Genomic DNA, 27006 nt, shown 5'->3' with positions numbered 1-27006 from the left:
TCACATTTTTGTACAGTCTTCTGCAGTTGGAAAATGATTTTTGTCTTGTGACTGAGCAACAGTCCTTCCATAAGATTATTAAATAACAAAATCCTGAATTAACACAGGCTTTTTTAATCAACTGTATTTTTAATTAAGATGACTGGAAGCTTTGCTACAATTTGGAACACATATAAGCAGTAATTATCTGGAAAGGCAGTTACACAATGCACGTACGTACATCATATGCTCAACATGTCTGTAGGGTGTAAAGGAAATCTTGGACGATTCCCCTCCCCCACACACAAATGGCATTCAGTAATAACAAAAAACGATAGTCTAATCCCAGGTCCTAGCATTAATGTAATATCTTACATTTGTTGCCTGCAGTTAGAAAGGTAACATCCCAGGCCCAGTTGTTTTCATCCTTTTCCAATTATAGCAACTTTTGAATGACTGCTGTATAAACTTCAGGCTATATATTCACATTTATTGTACCTCTTCTTCTGTATGTCTGAGTAACTTAATAGTTTATGAAAGGCTACTACTTGTTTTATATCCCATACACTATGGATCTTGTTCCTGCTTGTTGTTGTTTTGACTCTCACTATCCCTTTGTAGCTTTCTAGAATTTACTTAAACTAGTTTTGATCTTTTTGCTTGGGGTGAATATAAAGGAGCAACATACAAACTTTTATCTTGGACTATATTCAGATCCAAACAATTGTATATAGTTATGCTTTTCTCTTTTATAATATGTTTGTGCTTAAGTTTACAAACATTGTTAATGAAAAGAATACTAATAAAATAACAGTAGTGATGTGAATGCAGGGCATTTCCTGGAGATTAACCCATTGATTTTAGAGGTCAAAGTGTTTCTCAGCATATATCCCAACTGATCGGTAATCCCAAAGAAACATACTCTCTCAATCATTATTGCTTTATTAAGTTTTTTTCATTTTCAAGAGCTTTCTTTTAAGATATTTTGAAAAACTAAATATAGCCAATGTTTGGGAAGTTTTGTTCAGATATATACTTGTGATCAACAAAATGAATTGTGAAAACTTTTAAAACTCAGTGCTGTGCAGACTTTTGTGACGAGTGTGTATATGCCTGTGCGTGTTAAGAATCGATCAAAGAGTATTAACTGACATGTAGCTCATTATGGAGAGGAAATACTCTGGTTGGTAGTTACCCAGTCTTCCTTACATGTGCTCAGCTGTACGTTTTTAGAGAGAAGAGGCGAGACTCTTGGGAGAGGAGCTGTGAACATGGTGAATGTTATGTTGGACTGTTAATTTTAACTTTGTCAAACTGGCTGCAGTAGTGAACAGCAAATTCCAACAAGTCGAAGAGCGATACTGGACTTTTCCATCATCTGGAGGAAAGAGAATGAATCAGTACCTGACCATCTAGTTTTGAAGTAAAGAAGCTTGTGTACACCTGCCTTCAGTCAGATTTAGCCACTAGAACAAGTAAAGAAATGTGGAAGGTGGGATGCAAAACTCCTGAAAAATGAATACATCACTAGAGAAAATAAATAGTCATGTCCTCACAAGAGATGACGAAACCAGAAAGTGAAATCTGAGGAAACTGGAAGGAGAGACTGGGACCAGAGACTGTGTTCCAAAGGGGCTTGTGGAACTGGATACCCTAACCAGTGAATAAAACAGCAACCGATAGAACAAAGCAGCCAAGAGACTTTAGGAAGAATAGACAGAAATTTACAAGAGTTTACTTTGTTGTTCAGTGGACCGGAGATTATAAAAACAGCTGAATTTGGGAATGGACCAATCACACCAATGTCATGATGTCTTTTATGGATGCTCACTGTCACCCAAATAGGTTAATCATACACAGATCATCTTAAAGAAAAAAAGACTAGTAACCTGGAAAAGATTGTAATTCAGAAAGAAGAGTTTTAATTTTAAAGATCAAGGGAGAAAGAAAAAGGATGGATGGCTGCATATGAAAGCTATGGGGCACTTTGAGTTGATGTTTAAGGTAAAATACAATTTTCATACTAAAGTACTATTACTAATTTTTGTTGGTTTTGATGTTACTGTGACATGAATAACTGGTGCTAAAGGCATGTAAATATTTATGAAAACATTTTTAGTAGTTTTAATGGAAATAATGTTTCAGTTAAATCAAGTGTGAGAATGTGTATGTATAAAGATTCCATATTAAATCAAAAGGACATGTGCAAGACCGTCTAATCTGCATGAAGACAATGGGGGACACTGCAGATTAGAAAGCACTTTGGGAGTTTGTGACTGTAATGTTTTAAGGACTGCTTTTTACCTACGTATAAGGAAAGACTTTCAATTGGGAACATTTTTGTGCATAAATGAAATGTTATGTTTGGATTTATATTTGAATGAGATGAGAATCTACTATGTAAGCAGATATAGGAAATTTAAAAGTACTGATACAGAATCGTGAAGGTTTGAAGAAATGATCTGTGTATAACTTAAGGTATCAAAAATAAACCAACATTTGTCTTGGATGTGATTCTGTTATTGCTCATTCATTCTTTCCTCCTTATTTTAATGTTGAAAGCACCAATCAAAGGGTCTATTCTAATAGAAAAGCAGTCTGCTGTGTTGTTCATAATTAAGTTTAAAATATCACGTGGGGTGTATCCATTTACTTCTGGCTGTTTACTAGGTTTTTCCATCCTTGTTGATAGAAAGTTTCAAACTACAGAATATCTGAAGACCAATTCACATTAATAGGCCAGCTGTTAGACAGTCATAATAGTTACATATTTGAATGTTATCTTTTATACTAAGCTCCTTCAGAGTTTGCCATAAATTCAGCCTTCTGTTAGAGACTGAAACTAACTGTTTGTGGGTCTCAGCTGCACTTACTGGTGATGAGATGGGCAGCCCCTTTTTAAAATTAGGATTGAAAGCACGGTTAGATTTTAATGTGAGCTGAGTGCATGGATACACCTTTAAATTTAATTCCTACATGGTTTTCTACATTTCATTGTGGCCTCTGCATTGCTTCTGAAAATTAACTGACATGGAAAAATTCATTTTATGTTCATATCTTACTTTCTTAAACAAGGTGCAGGAGTTTAATCACTTTCTATCAAATGGCCCTGTAACAAAGCTGTCCAAAAGAGTGAGAGATAATTTTGTGCCTGTGAATTTTGTTCTGCAGGTCCCAGCAGAGATGGTACCATCAGCGAGGATACCATTCGAGCTTCTCTCATTTCAGCTGTGAGTGATAAACTGAGATGGCGGATGAAAGAGGAAATGGATCGTGCACAAGCTGAGCTCAATGCCTTGAAGCGGACAGAAGAGGACCTGAAAAAAGGTCACCAAAAGCTGGAAGAGATGGTAACTCGCTTAGACCAGGAAGTGGTAAGCTGATTGAGAAATCAGTGCCGTATGTCTTGATTTCCAATAGTGAACTGAATCATATATGTGTACAGTCTGTTTTGAGTATAGTGGATGTTTCCAGGCTTCTAGTATGTCAGTTTTAAAATGTCACCTTTTTTTAGGTAGAAATGGAGTTAAGACTAGTCAACTCAGTGTCCAGAATATCCACTTTATTATTTTATTTAGCCCTAGGGAAACTGTAATACATTTTGTTGAAGGATGTGTATTCCTGAAGATGATGCTGATGTAGGGATGTGTTTAACTTTCTGCCTCCAACTTCTGAACAGTAATGGAGACAATTTTTACTATATCCTGGTACTACCACTGACTCACGTGGTCTTGTACAAGTCACCTTAGCCTCTCTGCTTTACCTTACCCATCTTTACAAAGAGAATGTGAAGATTAGTTAGTTAGCGTTTTCAATAAGCAGGTGCTACACAAGACATTATTATTATTGCAGCTATGTCAACTAAACTGGCAGGTGTATGACATGACAAAAAAATAAAAATTTACCGTATATACTCGGTCATAAGCCCAATATTTTTGGTAAAAAAGTGACACATCAAAGAGCAGGAGTCGGCTTATAAACAGGTCTACACCAAAATTTGATGATTTTAAACTCTATGGAATCATTGACTTGAATATCTAATACATTGTCGCTTTGTTTACCTGAATTGTCTGCAGGCCTGAAGCCCCTCCGCTCCCTGTGGCCATGGTTCACTGTTCCCAGCCAAATGGAAGCTGTGGGAAGTGGCGTCATTTGGCTGGGAACAGCGAACTGCAGCCACAAGGAGCTGAGGGGCTCCAGGCCTGCAAACGCTCCAGGTAAACAAAACGTCCCACCAGTGGCTTACCCTGACAGGCCGGGAGCCAAAGTTTGCCGACCCGTTTATTGATGTCAATACTGCAGCCTTTTAAAGTTGCAAAGGCTTTGTTTAGTGGACTAGATTGGCTTGAAGTGGCCCTCATAAGTCTCAAGCCAATATGAAAATATAACGTGCAGAATCGATGGAATCTCTAGTAAAATTGAAATAGCCTGTTTATCCCTACAGACATGCCAATTTACAGGGCTTCTTTGAAATAAACAAAGAACAATAATAATTTGACAGTGATAAAGCAGGTGACATTCCTATATAAAGTCCTACAAAATCTATAACTACAGTAATAATAATCTATTTTCATACTAGTATTTAAAATGAACAATGGTAAAATTAAAAAAAAAGGTTGTCTTATCATGCAGCGTTCAAACTTAAAGTTGTTGAATATACGGAAGCAAACAACAATTGCGCCACTGCTCGTGAATTCTGTATCAATGAGAAGCAAGTAAGAGAATGGTGAAAAAATAAAACACTAGAAGACATGCCATGAAACAAGAAAAAATGTCCAATGAGGTGTGTTTCATTTCCTGAGCTAGAGAAAGATCTCAATAATTGGGTTGTTGAATGTCTACAAAATGGGTACATTGTCACTAGAACTGGAATTGGTCTGCGTGCTCTGCAAATGTCAAAAGACGACAAATACAAGTCAGTAAAGGTGTCAGCGTTTGTTGCGTCAGCGGGTTGCTGTACTTACTTCATGAACCGTGATGGTCTCTGTCTTCATCAGCAAACAAAGATAGCACAAAAGCTTCCTAGAGATCTGGAATTAAAAATCGAATCTTTCCAAAGTTTTATTATAAAATATCAAAAGGAATATGCATTTGAACTGTCACAAATAGTCCGCCACTTCCCACAGCTCCCATTATCTGGGAACGGCAAACTATGGACACTAGGAGCTGAGGGGCTCCGTGCCTGCAGATGCTTCAAGTAAACAAAACTTCCCGACCCACCAGTAGCTTACCTTGATGGGCCAGAGCCAAAGTTTTCCAACCTCTGAAATATAGGATCGGCTTATGAAAGAGTCATACAGTTTTTGCTGTTTTTTAACAGTCTTGAGGGTTCAGCTTATAAACGAATGAGCTAATGAACGAGTATATACGGCAGTTAATCTAGTTCTTCCTGGTTCATAAATAAGATTTGGTAATATTTTTGGAAACTTCTCAAAATGTTATGTTAGAAATAACAGTTTATATTAAAACTGATTGATTGATTATATGTCAGGCTGTTGTATTAAATGAATTCATCATTAACCTAAAATGGACAAATGCTAGGTGGTTCTTCAGAGTTCATCTTCTCTCCCCTTTACCTTTCCCACTCCAGGCCTCCTTCCGCCATCCCACTTTTTACCTTGCTCCCCATCCCATGCACATCACGTTTCTGATGACCAATAAATGGTTACAGTGGAATTCCTTTCTTCCCTCCATCTCTCTGATCCTGTGTCCTCTCTCTTCCCCAACATAAATGATATGGAAAAAGGGGTACACAGTGAGGTGTCAAAATTTTAGACGATACAAAATTTTTCTAGATAGTTAAGTCCAAAGCAGACTGTGAAGAGTTACAAAGGGATTTCACAAAACTGGGTGACTGGGCAATAAAATGGCAGATCACGATCAGTGTTGTTAAATGCAAAGTAATATACATTGGAACATATAATCCCAACTATACATACAAAAGGATGGAATCTAAGTTAGCTGTTATGGCTCAAGAAAGAGCTCATGAAGTCATTATGGATCTCTGAAAACATCCACTCAATGTGTGGCAGCAGTCAAAAAAGCTAACAATGTTAAGAACTATTAGGAAAGGGATAGAAAAGATAGAAAAATATCATAATGCCATTATAAAAATCCGTGGTACATCCACACCTGGAATACCGCATACAGTTCTGGTTGTCCCATCTCAAAAAAGATACATTAGAATTGGAAAGGTACAGAGATGGGTAACAAAAATGATTAGGAGTATGGAACAGCCTCTATGTGAGGAAAGGTTAAAAAGACTGGGACTTCGCTGCTTGGAAAAGTGACAACTAAGAGGAGTCTATAAAATCATGAATGGTGTGAAGAAAGTGAATAAGGAAGTGTTATTTACTTCACATAACACGAGAAGCAGGGGCCACCCAATGAAATGAATAGGCAGCAAGTTTAAAACAAACCAAAGGAAGTATTTCTTCACATAACGCGCAGTCAGCTGTAGAACTCATTGCCAGCGATGTTGTGAAGGCCAAAAGTATAAGTGGGGTCAAAGAAGAATTTGATAAGTTCATGAAGGATAGGTCCATCAATGGCCATTCACCAAGATGGTCAGAAATGCAACCATACGCTCTGTGTGCGCCTAGTCTTTGACTTCCAGAAGCTGTGGGTGGACAGCGGGGGATGGATCACTAGACAATTGCCTCTGCAGTTCATTCCTTCTGAAGCACCAGGCATTGGCCACTGTCAAAAGACAGGATACTGGGCTAAATGGACTATTGGTCTGACCCAGTATGGCTGTTCCTATGCTCTTAACCTCACTCACACTATGCCCTCACTTTGTGTGGCTGCTCACCTTCCTTCAGCTACCTGTGGTGCTTGTCCATGGTGCACGGGGAGATTAAACAGGAGTTTCAGGAGGGGAGGGGATTAGAGTAGTCTAGTGGGGAATGGGGCCCAGAACCTCTGCGTTGAGACTTGTGCACATCAGAGGCTCCTCCTGGTACTGCTGTTTTGGTATACCAGGAAGCTGTGGCGGCAGTAACAGCAGAAGGAGCCATTCATGTGCCAGTACCTCAGCATAAAAACAGTCAGTTCCCAGTCCTTGCCACTGTCTCAGCTCTTTGGTGCACTGTGGCAACAGCACTGGGGAGCATTTCAGTCTCCAGTGTCATGGCATAGAGGCACTGGACTCCATCCCTACCTCAGTCTCCCTGCATAGCCCTAGACCCTCAAGCCAACGGCCCCTACCCCTCACAACAAAAAGCCTCTTCCATCCCTCATGCCCACACATCCCTGTTAAACTAGTCATCATACTTGCTAATATCTCATTATGCCTCTAGCCGCCCACATTTTTGCTCATCCCCTCATGTCTTCTGAACTACATCTCTTCCCCAGCCCCTGCTTGCCATCTTGCCTCCACAGGGTCTCTGTTGAGCCAGAGCTAGTGAATCTGCAAGAGAGCCTTGCTGCACTGGAGAATGGAGAATTGGACCTGTTAAAGCTGGACAATTATAGGCTGATCTTGGCAAAACGTAACTGTAGGTTATCTTGAATGAAGGGGATAACTATTTTTGTGGGGTAACTTTACAAGATCAAAAGTATCTTATGCCCAAGATATTATCCAGATATATGTGTAATCCCTATTTTGAAACTTGTGGGGATTTTGCTTCTTTAACTAAGAGGGACCTAAGAAAAAGTGAGGAAAGCAGGACAAAATTACAGAAAGGAAGGAGCATTTTTCAGTGTTTTCTTTGTAACTAGAGTTCTTCAAATGTGTATCAAAGTAAAATTTAAGAGGTCCTCTGGAGCTCAGAACTTTAACAGAGCAAAAAGAACAGGAGTACTTGAACACGAGTACTTGTGCCACCTTAGAGACTAACAAATTTATTTGAGCATAAACTTTCGTGGGCTACAGCTGTAGCTCAAATAAATTTGTTAGTCTCTGAGGTGCCACAAGTACTCCTGTTCTTTTTGCGGATACAGACTAACACAACTGCTACTCTAAAACCTGTCATTTAACAGAGCAAGTATTTTAAATATATTTTTAGGCTGAAGTCGATAAGAACATTGATCTTCTGAAGAAGAAAGATGAAGAACTTAGTTCTGCACTGGAGAAAATGGAAAATCAGTCAGAAAATAATGACATAGATGAAGTTATCATTCCAACAGCACCACTTTACAAACAGATTCTGAACTTATATGCAGAGGAAAATGCCATTGAAGACACCATCTTTTACTTGGGAGAAGCATTGAGACGTGGGGTTATTGACCTAGATGTCTTTCTAAAGGTAGGTTTCTCAAGACATTTTTTAATGTGCATTGAAAATTAGGTATTTGACTAACGTTTTGGCACTAAAAATTCCTGTGTCTGTCCCGAGATTGTGTTGCTGGGTGTTTTTTGCCAAAGGGGAACCAGTAGGTTTAAAAATGTCTGCATTTTTAAAAAAGAGAACGTCAATTAATAAAAGGAATGTCAGTGCTTGTGAAAAGTCCCTAGTTAACAGCATTGTAGACTAAAGTCTTGTGTTACTAGGTCAGGTGTAATAGTGGCAGTGCCAGTGTGCCCGCCTTGCTTTATCAATGCACCTTCACCCAGATTGTGGAGAAACTAAGTGTAAAGGTGAGCAGTTATTCACTCAGTCTCCACCCTCATTCTAGACTTGGTGCCTTTGCTGAAATGGCTAAGAGTTTGTCGTAGTGTGGATACAGAAATGGACACGGACCACCAACTCACTACCCATAGCCTCATGCTCCACCGTGTTCATCTTTTTCTTCCTTAAATCGGATTTTTCTATTCCAAGCAGAGTTTCAAATGCTTGTGTGGCTTTGGATCAAGACATAGCCGGATACGGAAAGAGGACCGACTGAAAAACACGGGTTTAGGCATTGACTTCAGTTGGCTATTGGAGATTATCTGTCTGATTCTGACGCAAGCAAACCATATGTATGGATAGACAAAGAGATACCCAGAAGCCACGTCTATAAAAGAATCCGCTCATTACCACTGCCTGCCTATAGATTTATTTATTTATGAGTATGGTGAAGATTTGACACAGCTTATTAGCTCAATGTGGCAGTGATCTATTTTTATAGGTGGGGTATAGAAAAGGGAAAGAAGGGGAAGAGGACAGTTGCAGCTTGTCACCTGCTTAGCTGTGGTTATCAGGCTGGGTTTTATAGGCATTACAGCACAGGTGAGTCTTAAGGGAGGGATTTGTAGGAAGACAAGGTGCATGTGGGAGAAAGCCTGGAGGCTTTTTACAAGAGAAGCTGATAGGTGGGCATTAAAGGCTTGGGACTCTGGCAGAGCAAAAGAAGTGATATATGTCACAGTAAGTTACTAGGTTAAGAAGGGTGGGGTGAAGTTGTGAAGGATTCAGGGGTTCACCTATGTGGAGCCAGTTGCATACTTGGGGAGGCCTAAATCTAGGAAATAGTTTACTGAAGTCACTTCTCTTTTTCAGTATCTCTCTGCTTTCCTGTGGTATAAAGTCACACTAAATTGTAGTGTTCTGCATTTGGTATGCCTATAAGCCGTCACTCAACTTAGAAACAGGAATTGTAACAAATCTGACCAGCTTTCCATTCCATAAAAAGGTAGCTAACACCACACTGATACACTTTAAAAAACTTACCTCCGGCATGGAATGGTAATATAGATATTTTTTAATGGCTAGTGCAATAAAAAGGCCTCATCCCTATGAATCTGTTTTCATTTATAACCTAACAGGCAGCATTGAAATATTGATCCAAACTTTTTGGAATTATAATTCACAAGTATTTCAAACATCTTTTGGCCCTGTGCATAAGAAATGCTTCTAAATTAGATGGGAGACATATAGCAGATTTTGACCAGTTAACTGAGCAACCAGACATTTTGCCAATCCACTTAATGACTGTCTTGGGGTGCAGGAAGGAAAATAGAGGGTTTGGAGTTGCTGATCATAGTCTTATCTTAACTTCACTTATAGGTCAAAGCATTTAAAGGGAAGTTGATAGGCTAAATGTTTAATTAAGGATCAGGATAAAAAATGCCATGCAGTGGGCAAAAAGATTCCTCACCTTTATTTTGCAGCTGAATAAATCCTGTGATTTTGAAACAAAGTATTAAAAATGCTTAAAATTAAACTGATTCAATAAAACTATTTAACTTTTAAAGCTAGTTGTTGTGTGCCCATCTTAGTTAATACTCACTCCTTTTATATTTTGTAAATACAACGCCTAAGGGACTCAAAAGTTTAGTAGTCTGCTCCTAGGCAATCAATCAGGAAATAAATACTATCAATTCCTTTTTCTAATAGAAGTTCACTGACATTCCAGTTTGGGCTGAGACTTCAAATCTGGGATTCATCTTTAGTATCCCATAGATGGAGAGACCAGATAATGGCTTAACATCTGGTCCTTAAGCAGCTTGGCTGTTGCATTCACCAGTGTGGTCTTCACTCCAGCTTCAGACAAGTATTGTTGTGTCTCATGGGAGGCACAATGATAATCTACAGTAATTCAATTTAATTTGTTATACTCTCCATAAATCTGAATACATTTTTACCAGATACTTAATTCACTAAAAATAAACCATAGTGGATGATACCTAATTGAATTTGATTGCTATTTCCAGCAAAGAAAGTTCTGTGTACTGTGTGTTGCAGTTTGCAGAAAGTATTTTACTTTGGGACATATTTTGAGGGCCTTACTGTGTTTACTCAAATCAGAATGTGGCCCTGAAAGTCTAAATATTCATTTCCAAAAATAAAATCACATTTGGCTCTGATTATCCAAAGTGTTAAAATTTTGGATTGCAGATAATCTCTTTGTAATGAAGGCCATAAAGTTGATGGCTACACTAAATTGTATCTTCTCTTTCCCCAGCATGTACGTCTTTTGTCACGCAAGCAATTCCAACTGAGGGCGCTAATGCAGAAGGCAAGAAAGACTGCTGGACTCAGTGATCTGTACTGACCTCTCTGGGATGTGGGGCTCCTTATGAAACAGTCACTCTTTCTTTTAATCAGTAGGTGACCAGAATAAGTTATTACACCATTCAAAAGTGTAAGATATTTTGAATCAATATATTTTCTTTTTGGTAAAGACTAGCTTTTATTAATGCACTTTCTATTCCTTGTAATCTTTTTTGTGTTGATGGATTAATGTGAAATAAAACTTGTTGCATAGTTTTTTTTTCTTCCTATGTTTTTGTGTAGACTATATACTTCCTTTGTAAACAATACATCTTCCTAGTTTGTGCAACTTTATTTCCCTAACAAACATTCATATTGATAATACATTCCTGAGACCTGGAAACATCTTTTCTTCAGTGTCCAGAACTAGGAAGAATAAACACAGTTTATAGCTTTAAGTGTAGCTGTTGTCATTTTAAGTTTATTATAAATTAAAGAGCAGGATGCCCAGTGTAAAGGCTTGTTGTCTGTGCTAGATCTTGTCACCCAGGAAATGAGATTTCTTGCAAGGTGACCATAGCAAAAACTGGTGATTTTTTTCCCCCCATTCTATCTAGATATTACATCAAATATCACTGTCTTGCAGTTTGTAAAAACAGACAAAATAGGGAATGTTAACTTCAAAAATTATGCTTAGGTACATAACACTTTTACTCAGAATCACCTCATGGAAGCTTGAAACAATCTATTTCCTTAAATTGTTTATGGTGCAAATTGCTTTCTATAATCCATACTAATGGATCCTGTTCTTTCCCAGGTGACTAATTACCACTACCTTGTCTGAACAACTTGATGAGGTCATTTGTTTCCTTAGATTAGGGCTGGTGTGGGCTACCTCAACAAATCCTTCATGGAAACCAAATTTTCCCTGTCCTTTTCCCATTCAGATGAAGTGCAGAGATCATATACTGTAAAGGGCCCAAAACAAGCAGCACTCACTTCCCTAAGCAACCTGCTGTTTTTATGCTAAATGAAATAACCTTCCTCTTGTAAGTGGCTAAAGAAACCAATCTGTGTCTCCCAAGAGAGTCTGATGAAGAGAAATTTCCTCATCCTTGGAGTCTGACTCTGAAGACACCTCCATGAGGAGTTTTAATGCCGATGATCTGAGCTACTTGATAATTGCCTGTTGCTTCACTCCCTTTGGTGCACCTGGCATTGGCCACTGTTGGTAGACAGATACTGGGCTAGATGGACCTTTGGTCTGACCTGGTATGGTCATTCTTATGTTGTTATTCAGGAGTTGGACCTACAGCTGCTATTCCTTGAAGTTTTCTTTCATTCAAGATGGCAGTTTTGGTTGAGTTTTTTTACTGTCACATAAGTCCAAAAACTGCTTCCACCCTCCCCCCTTCTAAATCTCCAGTAATTTTTCCTCCAACTAGCTGGTCCTGAGAAACATGCCCTGCTTTCACATTAATCAGGAGCTGTGTATCCCTCCCTACTTTAGGTCCAGAAAGAAAGTGGGACAAAGGATCCTGCACTCATGGTCTATTTCTTTAAATTATAGTCTAAAGGCTGTAACTCAATCCAATTTATTTTTCTTCAGTCAAGATGCATCTTCCTTCCTCCTTAAATCAGCTTGCTACTACAATTTAGGGCCCTTATTAGTAGAGAGTACTTGGAGGTATTCCCTACAAAAAGGTGATTTTTTTCCCCTCCCTACCTTTAATAAAATTTTCAGTGAATATCTATAGTGGGGGAATGGATTACTCTTATTGCTGTTCTGTATGGTTTAACTGCTTCTATTAGTGCATGAAGTTTTAGGGAAGCTGCTAGCCTGCTTCTATGTATGCACTAGCAGCAGAGACTCCTAGTATGGCATACCTTTGTTCTGATTCACTTGCCTGTCAACCACCTGTGGAGAGAGGATGGATCCCATTAACACAGATGGCAGAGTTACACTCAGTTCAGTGCTACAGGTAAGGAAAAAATCCTGTTTTTCCTTTGGAATGGAGTTTGCATTGGTTTATTTTAGCTTAATAGCACACATGCACTTCAAGTGTTTTATGGGGTTTTAGTCTTAACCTTGAGTGTCAAAATACAGAAAACATGCTATTCAAGAGTACTGAGCCCTTGTAGTCTCTGCTCATTTACTGGGATTTTTACGTAATAAGTTAGTAAAAGAAACCCCCACTTTAACTGAATATTAAACAGCTAAAGGTTTGAGATAATGGGGCTACAGAAATGGTAGAGGGTGTGTGTTCATACTGAGAAGCTGGATTTAAATATCAAGCTTTTGTGGAGGTGTACCCATCTCTGCATCAGGCTGACTTCAATCTAGCCCAGTATCCTCCCTCTGAAAGAGGCTAGTGCTGTGCTTCAAAGGGACAACTCTGAACAGGGCAACTTTCTGTGATCCATGTTTGAGCACTAAAGTAAAATTAGACAAGGAAAGAGAAGTAGCAGTTCATGGTTTATTTGGTGTTAGGGCTGGTACAGTTGAATGCTTGCAGTGGCCTTTACTTGTTGTATACGAAGTCCTGGGTTTTTACATTTCTAGGAACCAGATTTACAGCTATTCCAGTATAGTACACAAAATTAAGTTCTTCAGAAAAGGTATGCACAGATTCCAAAGCAGTTAGGAAAAAATACATTTGGACCTGCAACAAGTTGAGATTTTTAATCTGTCAGTCAGAGAAAGTTGGTCAGAGTTGGTTAGCCCCCATCTTTTGTAATACAAGAAATATGTTGGTCTCTCCATTTACTACACAGTTGTGAAACAAGTCAGTTCAGAAGAATATAACTGAAGAGAAAGGCAGAGGATTTTGCTAAGTGGTGGTGTTTTACAAGGAGTGCTAGATCTACTTTACATCACTTAACTGTAAATGACTAGGTTGTGATCCACCTCTGGCTACCAATACTGGTTTTGGTGCATAGGAAAAGCAAGCCACAGAATAGTTTCATACTCTAATTTCAGGAAACTGGGTTGGTCATAGATTTTAGCTTTACATGTTTCTAGTCAGTACCTACATCAAAGGACTTGGCCTACTTGAAAAGTGCAAAAGACAAATCCCCTATACTGTTGTATAGTGAAGTGCTAGGACGGAAGAATTAAAACTGCAGCTCCTTCTGGATTCCCCAAAGTGTATCTGCACTCTTCCGTAGCTGTTCTTCCTCCTCACTCTTCAGAGTCATCTTCACTACATCTGTAATGCCATTATATCCCAACACACAAGGAACACTTAGGAAGACATCATCATGTATTCCATACATGCCCTGAAAAGGAAATAGAAGGATATTACTAGATTACGTGGGTGTCTTATAAGATTGGTTTACTTTATTTTCAAGTATTAGCCCATCCTGTTACTTCCTTTAAGCCAGTGGTCTAAACTGTTAGCCAAATTTCACAAGAAATTAAGCAGCTCTGGATATTAATATGTACAGCTGTAAATTAGATTCTCAAAGCAGAGAAACTGCAACCATTTGTGTTAACAAGCTGCTGCTTACCTTAACCATAGTAGAAATTGGGTGCACCCTCTTTAGGTTTTTCATAATAGTTTCAGCTAGATCTGCCACCGAGAGACCAATAGCCCATGATGTGTATCCCTTCAACTTGATCACCTCATAGGCACTGCAAAGGTAAAGAACTTGCTTTACATTTTCTAAGAACAAAATGGTTAATCTGAAGTTTATTATAACTTGGATTATGAAATCTTAATGGATGAGTGCCAAAAAAAATATCACCCAACTCAGCAGCACTGGTCCCACTGACTTTCAGCAGGACTTGTGCCCTTCTACAGGATTAAGCACTTCTAAAAATTCCACCCATTCTGTTTGTCAAGCACCGAAGTACCTGTTAACCAGATTTAAAGTATTGGGTTCTCCGCACTGAAAAAAATATTAGAGGTTCATTACTCATCTATGTAAGAGTTCTTGGGCATACAAGATTGCAGCTCACCAGAAATGAACAACTTGTTTTCTCCATTAGACTGGTGAATGTTAGCTACCAAGTCATCCCTATTAAGTTGTATCATTTCTGTATCTTCACATTTGTTACTGTTACACTGATACTGCAGCAGTTTTATAATACCATAACTGAGTATAGCTGGTTAGAAACAACATTTGCTCCATTTGACATTATGCATTGTAGTTCTATGCCATTTAAGAGTAAAGCAATTTGTTCTAGTGTAAAATTGCTCTTTACCTGTCCACCACCTGTTTGTGGACCTCTTTCCAGTGCTCTTTGTCTGCATCAGTTCCTATGTCAGGGTGCAGAGCCTTCAAGGAGACACCAGCAACATTAACTCCACTCCAGACAGGTACTAAGATAAATACACAAAAATTAACAAGTTACTTCACAGTACAGAGCATTTATCAATCACCAGACAAATCCTAATTTCACTCCACCCAAATATAAACTGAAAATTAGCGTAACACTTGGTAGAGTGAATCTGTTGCTATACAAGTGCCATTGCGGCTTGGGTGTAAGAATTTCATTTTTTTAATAATGAAAATTAAGGTTTGTATATCTTACAGGATTAAAATAAGTCTTGTGAACCTAGTCCTGTCTGAGGATCTAAGCCTGTTTCTTTACCTTTGGCATCTCAAGGTTAAAGGTGGCCAGTTTGAGTTTTTTAAATTAGTCAAGGAATGAATTGACAAGGGACTATTTAGATAGTTTCATGAGGGGTTGGGGAGATGAGAAGGGAAAGGAATTTTGAAGTCTCCCCTTCCCAGACAACGTTGTTTCAATAATCACTTGAAGGTGTGTTGAACAAAACAAACTCTCCTAGGTATTCCTGGCCTAGGCCTGCACTGAAGTTCTTTAAAGGTTTTTGGGGGGGTGGGGGCAAAAATGCATGAAGACTCAATGACTGGAATTAAAATCAAGTCTAGGGCTGGTAGCAGCAAAGAGTCCTGTAGCACCTTATAGACTAACAGACATATTGGAGCATGAGCTTTCGTGGGTGAATACCCACTTCGTCGGATGTATGTATTCACCTACGAAAGCTCATGCTCTTAATATGTTTGTTAGTCTGTAAGGTGCCACAGGACTCTTTGCTGCTTTTACAGATCCAGACTAACACGGCTACCCCTCTGATATCTGGCAACAGCAGCATTTTTCAATAGTCCCTTGCCAGGAAGAGCTTCACCCTCCTAGTCTTTCAGCTCCCTGCTGGAGAGTTCTGGGAGAATTTAGTCTGCAGGTTTTGGCCCTTCTTGGGTTACAGTAATGACCTTTTCTAACAGAAAAGCCAAGTCAAATATAGATGATCATCTGCTACTGCATACCACAGCTAAGTTAAGGAAGGCAATGCTTGTTTCCTTAAATTGCCTCATGTGAAGATCCTAATGAGCAATTCTTTGCAAAAAAATTGGATATTAGTGTTTCCTGGGAATTTGGTAGAGTTAGTTTTGACCCCCTACTACATAATTTGTAGTTTTTAAACAAGCCACAAACAGAATAAAGCTCAAGATAAGAAGAGCTTCGTACGTACCACTAGAATCTCCATGCTCTCCAATTATCCACCCATGGCAGCTTAGAGAATGGATTCCCAGTTTCTCCCCCATGAGGTAGCGGAAACGAGCAGAATCCAGATTGCAGCCGCTACCAATAACACGGTGTTTAGGAAAGCCACTGATCTTCCAGGCCACATAGGTCAAAATATCAACTATTAATACAATAGCCAGGTTAGTAAAAGGACTTGATGAAAGACTAATGAAAAAATTCTAATGCCTTGTTTGACAGTCTATTCCAACTGATTCTTGCGAGGGTTTTTTTTTATTTTTTTTTTTTACACACACACTAAATGCGCTAAATAAGCAACTATATATATTGGGACAGTATATCAGTTCTCTGCTCTATTAGCAAAACCACCTTTTTAGCTGCATGACAGAGGCTTAAATTACACTCAGTGATCTGTAAGAGGTGTCAGCCTCTGTTACACAGTCCTGCTTCAAGAGCTTTAAAGAAGCAGTTACAGGCAAGTTTAAACTGGAGGGTCACTGCATCATCCTCTTAAGTTCTGGGCTGAACTGGGAGCTTGAGGCAAGTGGTCTCAAATCCCCAGCCCAGTAAACTATCAGTTTTCCCCCCTCTCTGAAACATGCTGCCCTATTCCATAAGAGCCAGGGAACCAAGGGTTTTATTAAGCAGTCCTAACAAGCCTGACCTGGATTTGATACAACAAGCAGCATACAGTCAGGGCTGTACTTGACAACATTGGGAATGATGAATTTGAAGATGTTCACGTTGCGCTGGACCAAGTTAAGACGACTCTCTCCTTCTTGCTGGCGTGCACCAGCTGTGATGATAACCAGCTTGGAGTGTGCAGTCACACTGTAGTCTACGAAGAAAGTGTCAAACATTAATTCTTTCCACAAAGCTCAGAACAAGCCGAGGGTTCCTACCATCCTCATGTTAGAGTTCGTAAGTCTGAAGGTGCTGAGAGGCCATAGTTAGTGGAATATAGTGCTCTCCTGATAATCAGTTATCTTCTGCTATGCAGAGAAAGTTACATCAGCTTCAATGTGTTGCTGCACAAGTTTCTCTGATACTCATTTATGCACCCCATTACTATAGTAATGGGTTAGTAATGGGGGGGATAAATGAGTATGTGTCAACACTACACTTCTGTGAGATAGGGAAGCACCATTCTATCCATGCACAGGATGTCTGGGGCGTGGCAGAGCAGAGAATTGAACCCAGGTCTCCTGAGCCTCAGGCTAGTGCCCTAACCACTTCTCCTGACTAGCTCTTTGTTGGAGTGTGGTGAGTACTCTTCTCTATAGCTATGAAATGTGGACACACTGTGGCAGACACTTTAAGCAACTAGAACATTTTCACATGCGCTGTCTGTCTCTCCCATGTATTGTCAAGTGGGTGGATGAAATACCAAACAAGGTCCTGGACCAGTGCTGCATGACTACCATTGAATCCCTGATAATACATGTACAACGTCACTTGGCAGGTCACCTCATACATACAGATGATACACAACTCCTCACAGCCATGTTTTATGGACAGTTGAAAATGGGAGCATGTACACTGGGAGGCTAACATATTAGAACCCTCCCACAGCTTCTCTAAAAGCTGTTCAAGTCAACCCTAACACATGGGAAGCTGCTGGGGATAGATCAGGATAGTGACAGACCTGTTGGTCTCTGGTTAAAAGCTACTGAGAATAGCAATACAGAAGAAGCTAAAGAAGCACAAGTGAAGAAAGCACAAGGCTGTGGCAAAAACATATGGCCACATCTGCCTGCCACATGGCTATAGCTGCAGATCCCTTAATTGATTGCTCTTGGGTGAATGTAAGCCACTGAAACAAGGACTCTTGTCAGCTATAACAGGAGACTCCAACAATGGAAGGAGGGAGAAGAAAGCCCTGTTGGAAAGACTCAAATGTTACATCCCATGGAATGTGTGTTTTCTTTAAAGGAAATATTGGGTGCACTGCTGCTGATGGTAGCCCTAGAGAGAGAAGCCTATCTGGACAATAGCTGAGGTCTAGGTAGTGGTTTTGCATGCGTCTCTGGCTAGTGTCAGTATGGGGTGACGTTTTACATTTTTTTTTTTTTAAACTACACAAAGTGCCTCTGTTCTGATGAGGACCTGCCTATGGATAAAGAAATTACTCCTTGGCTGAGAAATAAGTAAACTATGCACTAACACTTGCCATAGTCACTAGCTACTGTGAAATTTAAACTGGCATGATCTGAGCTGTTTCTAGCCACCACAAGTCATGGTGGTGATTACCCAGCTGCAGAGAAAAAAGTGATCTAGGAGGATCATACAGGTAAGCTGAAACACTTAAGAATTTTATTTTTAATAATGCAAGTTCTAGCCCCAGTGGCCAATTCCAGAACACAGGAGTGTTCACCTCCACAAGCTTTAACGAGAAGTTACAAATTCAAATTTGGCAGCTATGAACCATTTCTCCTCCCCAGAAAAGCTACAGTGAAGGGCAACAAACTGATCAGCGATATGGAACAACTTGCCTATGAGGAGAAATTAAGAAGAGAGACAAGTAAGGGCAGGGGAATAGGATGGAGGTTTATAAAATCATGACTGGTGAGAGAGATGCTGGGAAACCAGGTGCTGACTTGTGTCAGGGTCCCCGTGTCAACAGAATGATTCCAGCTATGCATTTCTCAGTCATCTCACCAGTGTGGTTACATGAGGTATTAGAATTACAAGAATGTGTTTGGGAGTTGCCGCGTGCATTGACATCTGTAGTCCACATTGTAAGGACATATTTGAGTGGTTGTATTATGAGCCTCTGTAAGTCAGACAGGAGAGGCGTATTAATTAGTGTGAAAGGCTGACCTTCAACAGAGATCTTCAATGGAGACTCCATGTTTAGGCTGTTCCTGTGCTTGGGGAGTTTACACTTGATTGACAGTTCTATACTTAGATTTCCACCAACCTGAAGTTTGTGCCCTGTTTCCTAAATAAGCAGCAAGTTAACATCCATAAAGAAGTACTTCACACAGTGCAGAGTCAACCTTTTGAACTTGTCATGGAATGTTAAAGGCCAAAATATAGTTAGGTTAAAAAAAGAACTAGATAAGTTCATGGAGGATAGGTCCTTCAGAGGCTATTAGCCAAGATGGTTAGGGATACCACCCCATTCTCTGGGTGTGCCTAAGCCTTCAGCTGCCACAAACTGGGACTGGATGGGCAACTTCATGTGATTGTCTCATTCTGCTTATTCCCTCTAAAGCAGCTGGCACTTCTGGTCTGACCCAGTATGGCCATTCTTATGTTCTGTATGAACAGAAACAGATTGAACCTGCTGTTCAATACTAAGACAGACCAAGTAACACTTGGATGAGCAACTGTGTATCTGAAGTGATGGTCTCCATTTAGAAACTGTATTTAAAAAATAAACCCTCAAGACTAACCTTTGCCAGAGACAATTTTTGGTGTTCTAAGGAAGAGACTGCCATGCTGGAGATCCAGCATCTCTCCTCTCAGCTTGTCCTCTATGACATCAACAAGGGCAAGTTCATCAGCCAAATCCTACAGGAGGCCAGAAGCATAATTAAAGACCAAATCTGTGTGCTGGATTTCTGAATTCAGATTACAGTGAAACATTTTAAGTCAGACTTTAGAAAGATGGCAACAGCATAAATTAAGAGTAGTTAGCCAACTGTTGCTGGTCAGGATCAGAACACTCATTCTAAACCAAATATTTAAGTTAGCTGGAACTTCTATCAATGTCATAGCTTGGGGGGGGGGGGCGCGCACGGGGAGAGTATTGAAACTTGCAGTAATTTTCTTATCTGTATTGCACCTCACACAGTGTCACTAGACCGTGGAGTACACGTTTCCATGCATGTTAACCTGAATAAGAAATGGTTTATGAAGCATACTCCAACAGCTAGCAGTTTATAAAAAACAACTACCTTACAATAATGAAAAAGCAAGCATGGCGTAATCTGTGGTACGATCAATAAGTGGTTTGGTAATTCAGTGTGGAGAATGCAGTTCAGATTTACAACAGACCAGTCCCCGACCTCCAAAAGTTCCAGGAAGAGATTACTTTCTAGAAATGGCACTGCATACTCTGTGCAATACATACATTTACATTCAATCCAGCATTTCTCATATCTAAGCTGGAATTACTTCCAGTATACAGTGGAATAAACAATTCAACAGCTCAATTTTCTCCTTGTTTAAAGCCAAACAGCTTTAGGCATTCTAGTAGTACAAATAAAGGTTTGGGATCCAGATATATTCTATTCTGTAGTTATCCACCCTGGGCAGATAACCAGTAGAACCCCATTTATCAGACCTTCCATTATCTGGCTGCGTATTAACCAAACAACCAGCACGCACAGGTCCAGAAGCAGGTGATCTTTGTGGCCACTAGACAGCACTGCAGCCTCACATTTTCCTATTTGCTATATAGGATTCTTCCATTATCTGATCTGGCCCTGGTCCCAATTAGATCAGAAACATGGGGTTCTGTACATTAAAGTCAGAAAGCTCGCAATTGTTGGAGAAACATTCTAATAGTAAATGTTATTTGTTAGCTCATGTATAGCTAAGATAAGTGAATAGCTATATTCCAATTGGCATTTACAAGGTGCAAAAAACAGCCAGATAAATTAATATTTCTAGCTATTCTCCACAGCTTTCTTTGGTCCCAGATGGAGGATGGGTAAACCTTGACACTCACCTTCATCAGGATGCTGATTGCACAAGCCATGCCGACTGCGCCAACCCCAACCACAGTGATCTTGTTGTGGGCATGACTGTGCTCCTCTCTGTGAACGTTTTGAATGAGAAGTTCCTTAACAGACATCTTGTAGTGCTGAAAGAATTGCAGAGTCATGTAATTTCTCTAAGCATATGAGTTATTACTATAGCTCTGAAGTGAACTCAATGTGCATATAATCATGGATCCTGTTACTAAGCAAGAAAGTTAGGAGTGACCACATAACTAAGACGGTGATGCTGCTTGCAGGAGAGAGGCCCAAACTGTACATTCCCGTTGAGAACCTGTGGGTCACGAATAACTATAAATTGATTTAATTATAGTACGCAAGCTGATTAGGATTTGCCCCAATAAGGTGTTATGGGCAGTGATTATACAGTTGATGTAGCACTCCAGTAACGTGTTCCAATATTAGGAGAGAAGACTTTCTTAGTTAAAGAAAATCATGTCTCTGGGTTTCAGAGTACAGCACTGTCTGGCAACAGGTATTCTACTGCACCAGCAGCAAGGGGCTGGTCTTCACTTAAAATGCTACATTTGTGCCACTGCAGCTGTGTGGCAATAGCCTGTCTGTGTAGCCACTACCTACACAGATGGGAGGGTGCAGCAAATCCGCCTCCTCAGGAGGCAGTAGCTAGGTTGACAGAAGAGTTCTTAACTACGCCACTCCTGGATTTTCCTCACCCGTAAGCAATGTAGTTATGCTGACCTAATTGTATAAGGTAGGTCAGGCTAGTACTAGAGCTACTCAGGCTAGGTCTACAGTACAAGTTACTTTGGTGTAACTTACAGCACTCAGGGGTGTGGATTATTCACACCCCTGAGAGGCAAGTAAACCGACTTAAGTGCCAGTCGGGACAGCGTTATGTCAGTGGTAGAGGTTCTCCTGCAGCTGTAACTACAGCTGCTTGTGAAGGAAGGTGTTAAGCTGACAGCAGAGCTCTCTCCCAGCAGCTTAGAGCATCTTCACCTGAAGTGCTACAGTGGCACAGTTGCATCGGTGCAGCTGCTATAGTGTAGACATAGGCTAAAATGACCTACTAGGGCCTTTCCGTATCTTAAGTTCTAGGATACAAGCAGGAAAGACCTCTTCAAGCTCACTTCAGACTTCCCAGTCATGAAAGTGGGAGTGGGTGACCAGACTCCCTAAATTCTCTTGTTAATTAGTTTTAAGGTGCATTTGAGGAATTTTCATTAATGAGCCAGTTAATTTTTGTCCCCTGGGTAGACTATTCTTACACAAGGAGTACACTGCACCTCTGGCTGTACAAGCAGAATACTTTCCCTATGGCTTCCGCATTCATAACTATTTCAGCTGTATGTTGTATCACAAGAGAGATAGGAGTTAGAATCTGGTGAGGCAGCATGAGCATTCATGAACATTGTTTTACATATGCCATTAGTAATATATCTAATTCTTCAGTCACATACCTGCTGCTTAGGTACCTGGCACTATATGGTCCACACATGTTATTTGATTGACAAAGATGGTCAGTTGTTTGGTGGGAAAGTCTTTAAAATATTACTTAATTTGAGCCACAGCGTATGGGGCTGGTTCCTTTATTTAAGCATCTCAGACATCCCCATTGGAAAACAACCTTAATGTTAACCATTACTTTTAATCCAATGCAGCAAATTGCTAGTAGTTTAAGGCTATGGGGGATATCCTTGGCTGGGATGTGGGAACTCAGTCTAGGAGAGGCTTAGGACACAATTTCAAATTCCACTGACATAAGCAGTAACATATAGTGCAACCTTTTCAAAAGCATTTAAGTGACCTACAAGCTTTTGAAAGTGTTCCCCTCCCCCATGTTTATTCATGGATATCTGAGAGACGTGCATCTTCTTCGGAGGAGCCGTACAAAGCCACTATCATCCCTCAAAGACAGGGCACAGAATGGGCCAGAACAATGAACCCCCTGCTCCAGCATGTCCCTGAGGGTCAGCATTGAGAGGTGCAAGTTTGCACTGCTATGGCTTTGTTTGTCCTGTGGATGAAGGAATTCAGTAGCTAGGGTCTATGATTCTGGCCCCTTTCAGAAGCACTTACATACACTTCAAAATAAACTGCTTCTCTCCCCCATCAAGGGGAGGAAAAAGCAGGTAGGACAATCCTGACCACCCCGGGGAAGTGAAAGGCACTTCACTGTTCTCAGTATGTACAGATAGGCACCGGAAATTTTCCCCTTCCACTTGGCATCAGTATAACTGGTCTTTGTGGAGGAAGGCACCCCAGTGTGGAGCACTGGTCTTCAAACTCCAGCCTGGAGTCACCTTAGTGTTCCCCCCCCCCCAAATTTAGACCCCATCCAATCTTGCTGGTGTTGATACAAGGACTGACTCCAGCTCCCAGTGTGGTAGGCTCCTGCTGCTCTTCTAATAGAGGCAGGGTGCAGTTATCCGTGGGAGTGAGGAACCACCCAGCCAGCAGACTCAGAAATGGCACCCTGTGGCCCAACAGCCTTTGTCTTTAGGCTCTAAGTTTCAGGAGAGCCACTGTTGCCATTTGCGCCCTTAGCAAAGTTCAGTGCAGCCAGGAGAGCGAGTAAAAATAGCTGCCCAGATGTGTGAGGAGGGAAAACAGGACTTGCTGTGTTATGCCTGTGGGACAGGTTTTGCCCAGTGAAATCTAGGAACAGGGAAAGATTATAGGGATTTTGTTTAAACAAACAGCAGACTCTCTCACTTAGGTGTTTTAGAGTATGACATGAGGACTAAGGGACTATGAGTCACTTCATCTTCCTATCACATGGCATCTCATAAGCAGCAGGGTCACACTGTCTCTGTCTAAAGTAGGTTACAGTTATGGCATTGGATAAATGATCAGCGTAAGCTCTACCAGGCTGTCTTTAGTTCATATGGTACAGAGTCTAGCAGGAAAGGCCCCTCAGGGCCTCTATGCAGTACAATAGAAGTTAATAATGCCAGTTTTCCTATATCTTGCCCCTAGCTGTATGGCTCAGTGGGCAAAGAGATCAGGGTCTTGGGCTCTGATATGGAACATCGCTGCTTCCCAGCATACTGCTTAACATGAGACCCACATTTTCTCCACAGGCCAGATTTGTCCTTTAAAGCAGGGGCTCCCACACCATGCTATGTTCCATCCCTTCACATCACAACCAGTTTTTAAAAAGGTGGTTCATGAACCAGTAAAGACTGGGAACTGCTGCTCTAAAGCATCTCCACATGTGCCAAGTCCTCAGTAAGATAAAAGTTAAACAGACAGACAATGATACATCATGTTTAGATCAAGAGCCAATAGAAGTATTTCATCAACCGTGAAATATACGTTTGAGGGATATTATTCCACCCAAGGAGTTACGGACAGTCATGAAGAATCAAGCATCTGTGCACAGCATGAAAGCAAATGCATAGATCCATTGTCAGGTGAAATCAATACTTGATTGTATCTATTTGATATGTGGCTCTGTGCCCAGGTTGTGTTTTAGGACTTGTAAAGCGCTTCCAGCAAAATGCATCTTGCAAAGCACAACCACAAGCTTTTCAAAGGGTCTCCTTAAGCACGAGGCAAATTAATGATAAATTAGTGCATATTTAGGAGCTAAAAGCAGAGCTATCACCACAAGGTTTCAAAAAATTACAGAAAGCAATGCCATGTAATAAGAAAGCAGTGGTAATTTATAAAATGCCCACCTCTAGAGAATTAACCGAGGACTCCCATGTCTCAGACTTCGCTAACAGCGCTGGCTCCATTCCTCACGGATCAAATGAAATAGCTATCCAAGACAGCAGATACTGACCCAAAACACACTGGTTGGGGGTTTGTTTGGTTTTTCACAATGGTAGAAACATTGGGCATGTTTGTTTAAACAAATGTCACCACAAATATTAATTGGGTTTTTCCCCCTGCACGCATCTGAAGAAGTGGGTATTCACCCACGAAAGCTCATGCTCCAAAACCTCTGTTAGTCTATAAGGTGCCACAGGATTCTTTGCTGCTTTCCCCCTGCACTGTGTCATGTTTGCGTAGCTGTATTTCTTCCTCACAGAGCATCAGATTAACACAGTGGGATGTTGTATTGTCACTGGAATCCAACACAGAACAGGCTGTCAGGTTGCAGAGTTTAATGCCTTGCCAGACCCAAGTGCAAATGGCTGTGGCTGGGCTCCACACCGCCGCCAAGGAGCAGTAACTGGAATGCCAGCCAAGGCTGTTGAAGCAGAGCATGGCAAAGGGCCCTATCAGCAGAGGCAGACTTGGGGGTGGTAGGAGTCCCCGAATTTCACCCAGCCCAGGCTCAGAGGTTGGACAGCTCTCTGACGTTTTAGGAGTAGGCACACACCATCCTCCACCCACCCCCTGGCTGCTCCCTACAAGCCCCTGCAGTGTTACTGTCTGCAGCAAGCTTTGCTTGATCATGGTGGGGGTTCCCTGGTTTCATCTAGGTAAGATCAGCCCAAGCACCACCTCAGGCAGCCCAGTGCTGTTTCAGATCCTCTGTGTGTTCAGTCCTGCTCCAGCCAAAGCAGGCGGTGACTAGAGAAGGGATGGTGGTGGCTAGGAGGAGGATTAGTCCTCAGAGTGTGCTAAAAGGGCAGTGGAGTTGTGACTTTGCTTGACTAGAGGTCAGGGTCTGCTGCCCCATGCAATAGTAACCCTCCTTTCATTCGCATGCCTACTCTACCGAGCCACCTCCTATGCCAGGAAGGATGGAAAGGGCCAGCCAAGCTAACTCCCATCCTGGGCACAGATTTCACTTCTCCTCACCAGCCACAGGCAGAAGCTAGCCCCACCTTCACCTTCTAGAATTCATCATGCTGGGTTGCCCAAGGGAAAGTGCTCAGGTGTGTCTGGGTGCAGTGATCTGGAGAGGAGCAACAAGGCTCACTGAATGTTTTGCAACCCTCCACGTTAAGCAACCAAGCCACCCGCAACCACAGGATTCCCCCCTCAGACAGGATCAGGTCTTTGCAGTTCAGAGACCCTAAGCAAGCCCGTAAAGGGGATCAGGAAAGGAGGAGCCTGCAGTCTGAGTGTGGTACCCTTATCATCCCCAGGGGCATGCCCATCACGCAACAAGGAAGCATCCTGACTGGGCTCGAAGGTCAGCAACAGTAAAAAAAAAAAAAAGTTAATTGCATGTAACAGCTCCACAGCAATGACTCAATCGATTATTTAAGCGGATGTTGCAGCTTGGGGAAGAACTCAGAACACGGGGCACGTAGCCAGGGTGCCCATTGCTCCAATCCACCTTAGAAATCACAGCGACCCAGAGATTGCAGCCAAAAATCACCACAACGTCCCCCAAAATACTGTTACCTAGGGCTGCTCTAAACATCCCAGTGCACAGGGGTTGTATAACGAACCCTTGCACCCCCAAACTTACAGTGGTCTAGAAATTAAACTCATCTATCCCTAAAAGCAATTCCGCTACTAGCGCTACGTAACCCTTCTCTGCACCCCACACCCAAATCGCAGTGACCCAGGGAGCACAGAAGAATTATAACCCAGCCGACTCTCCCGCACAAAACAATCAGTGACCCAGGGGGTTATATAAGCCGCACCACTCCCGTGACCCAGGAATCGCAGCACAGAGCCCACCTACCCCCCCTCAAAACAAACCGATGAGCCAGTGGTGTATGAACTCACCCCCCCCCCCTCCAAAACAAAAAATAAAAGTGACTCGGAGGATTATGCAACCCCCCCCCAAAAAAAAAAATCCTAGCGGCCCCCGCGTCTCTGCACGGGGGGGCTGCCCTTGCTCCAAGGGGATGCTGCAGCGCTCTACTCCCCCGCATCGGCAGCCGGCTGCCCGCGGCTTACCTGGGCGATCTAGCCAGCAAAGACCGCACCGTGCTAACCCTGCTCCCCGCCGCCACTGCAGTACCGCTGCGGGGGGAAGCGGGGGGCGGGGTATAAATAGGGCTCCGCGGCTGACGTGCGGCCAGCGGGGCGGAGCGAGCTCGGCCAGCTGACTTGC

At 41.4% G+C, this 27006-nt stretch overlaps 2 protein-coding genes across 2 annotated transcripts in view; one reads left to right on the top strand and one right to left on the bottom strand.

Moving 5' to 3' along the window:
* TSG101 (tumor susceptibility 101) overlaps nt 1-11123 on the top strand; it is a 52132-nt gene extending 41009 nt beyond the window's left edge. The window contains exons 8-10 of the mRNA XM_030560539.1: nt 3151-3353; nt 7986-8225; nt 10807-11123. Coding sequence (XP_030416399.1) covers nt 3151-3353; nt 7986-8225; nt 10807-10896 — 533 coding nt within the window. The 3' untranslated portion in view covers nt 10897-11123. The remainder of the gene's footprint in view (nt 1-3150; nt 3354-7985; nt 8226-10806) is intronic.
* Nucleotides 11124-13293: 2170 nt separating this feature from the next.
* LOC115650490 (L-lactate dehydrogenase A chain) lies at nt 13294-26950 on the bottom strand. Its single transcript, XM_030560534.1, has 8 exons — nt 26850-26950; nt 21026-21160; nt 19746-19863; nt 17012-17185; nt 16337-16510; nt 15043-15160; nt 14346-14469; nt 13294-14114 (listed from the first exon to the last, which is right to left on the bottom strand). The coding sequence occupies exons 2-8, from the start codon at nt 21149-21151 to the stop codon at nt 13950-13952; spliced, it is 999 nt and encodes a 332-aa protein (XP_030416394.1). The 5' UTR covers nt 21152-21160; nt 26850-26950; the 3' UTR covers nt 13294-13949.
* Between the last annotated feature and the right edge of the window lie 56 nt (nt 26951-27006).

The sequence above is a fragment of the Gopherus evgoodei genome, chromosome 4, assembly GCF_007399415.2.
Source record: "Gopherus evgoodei ecotype Sinaloan lineage chromosome 4, rGopEvg1_v1.p, whole genome shotgun sequence".
Lineage (NCBI taxonomy): Eukaryota > Metazoa > Chordata > Testudines > Testudinidae > Gopherus > Gopherus evgoodei.
The sequence above is the reverse complement of the archived record's forward strand: the minus strand, read 5'-3'. Positions and strand labels throughout refer to the sequence as shown.

Excerpts from the sequence above, each read along its gene's own strand:
- LOC115650490 (XM_030560534.1), bottom strand. The coding sequence starts at position 21,151 with ATGTCTGTTAAGGAACTTCTCATTCAAAACGTTCACAGAGAGGAGCAC. Across the intron at positions 17,186-19,745 it reads AAAAATTGTCTCTGGCAAAG|ACTACAGTGTGACTGCACAC; the intron begins GTTAGTCTTGAG and ends CTTTCTTCGTAG. Across the intron at positions 14,115-14,345 it reads CAATTTCTACTATGGTTAAG|GGCATGTATGGAATACATGA; the intron begins GTAAGCAGCAGC and ends TTTCCTTTTCAG.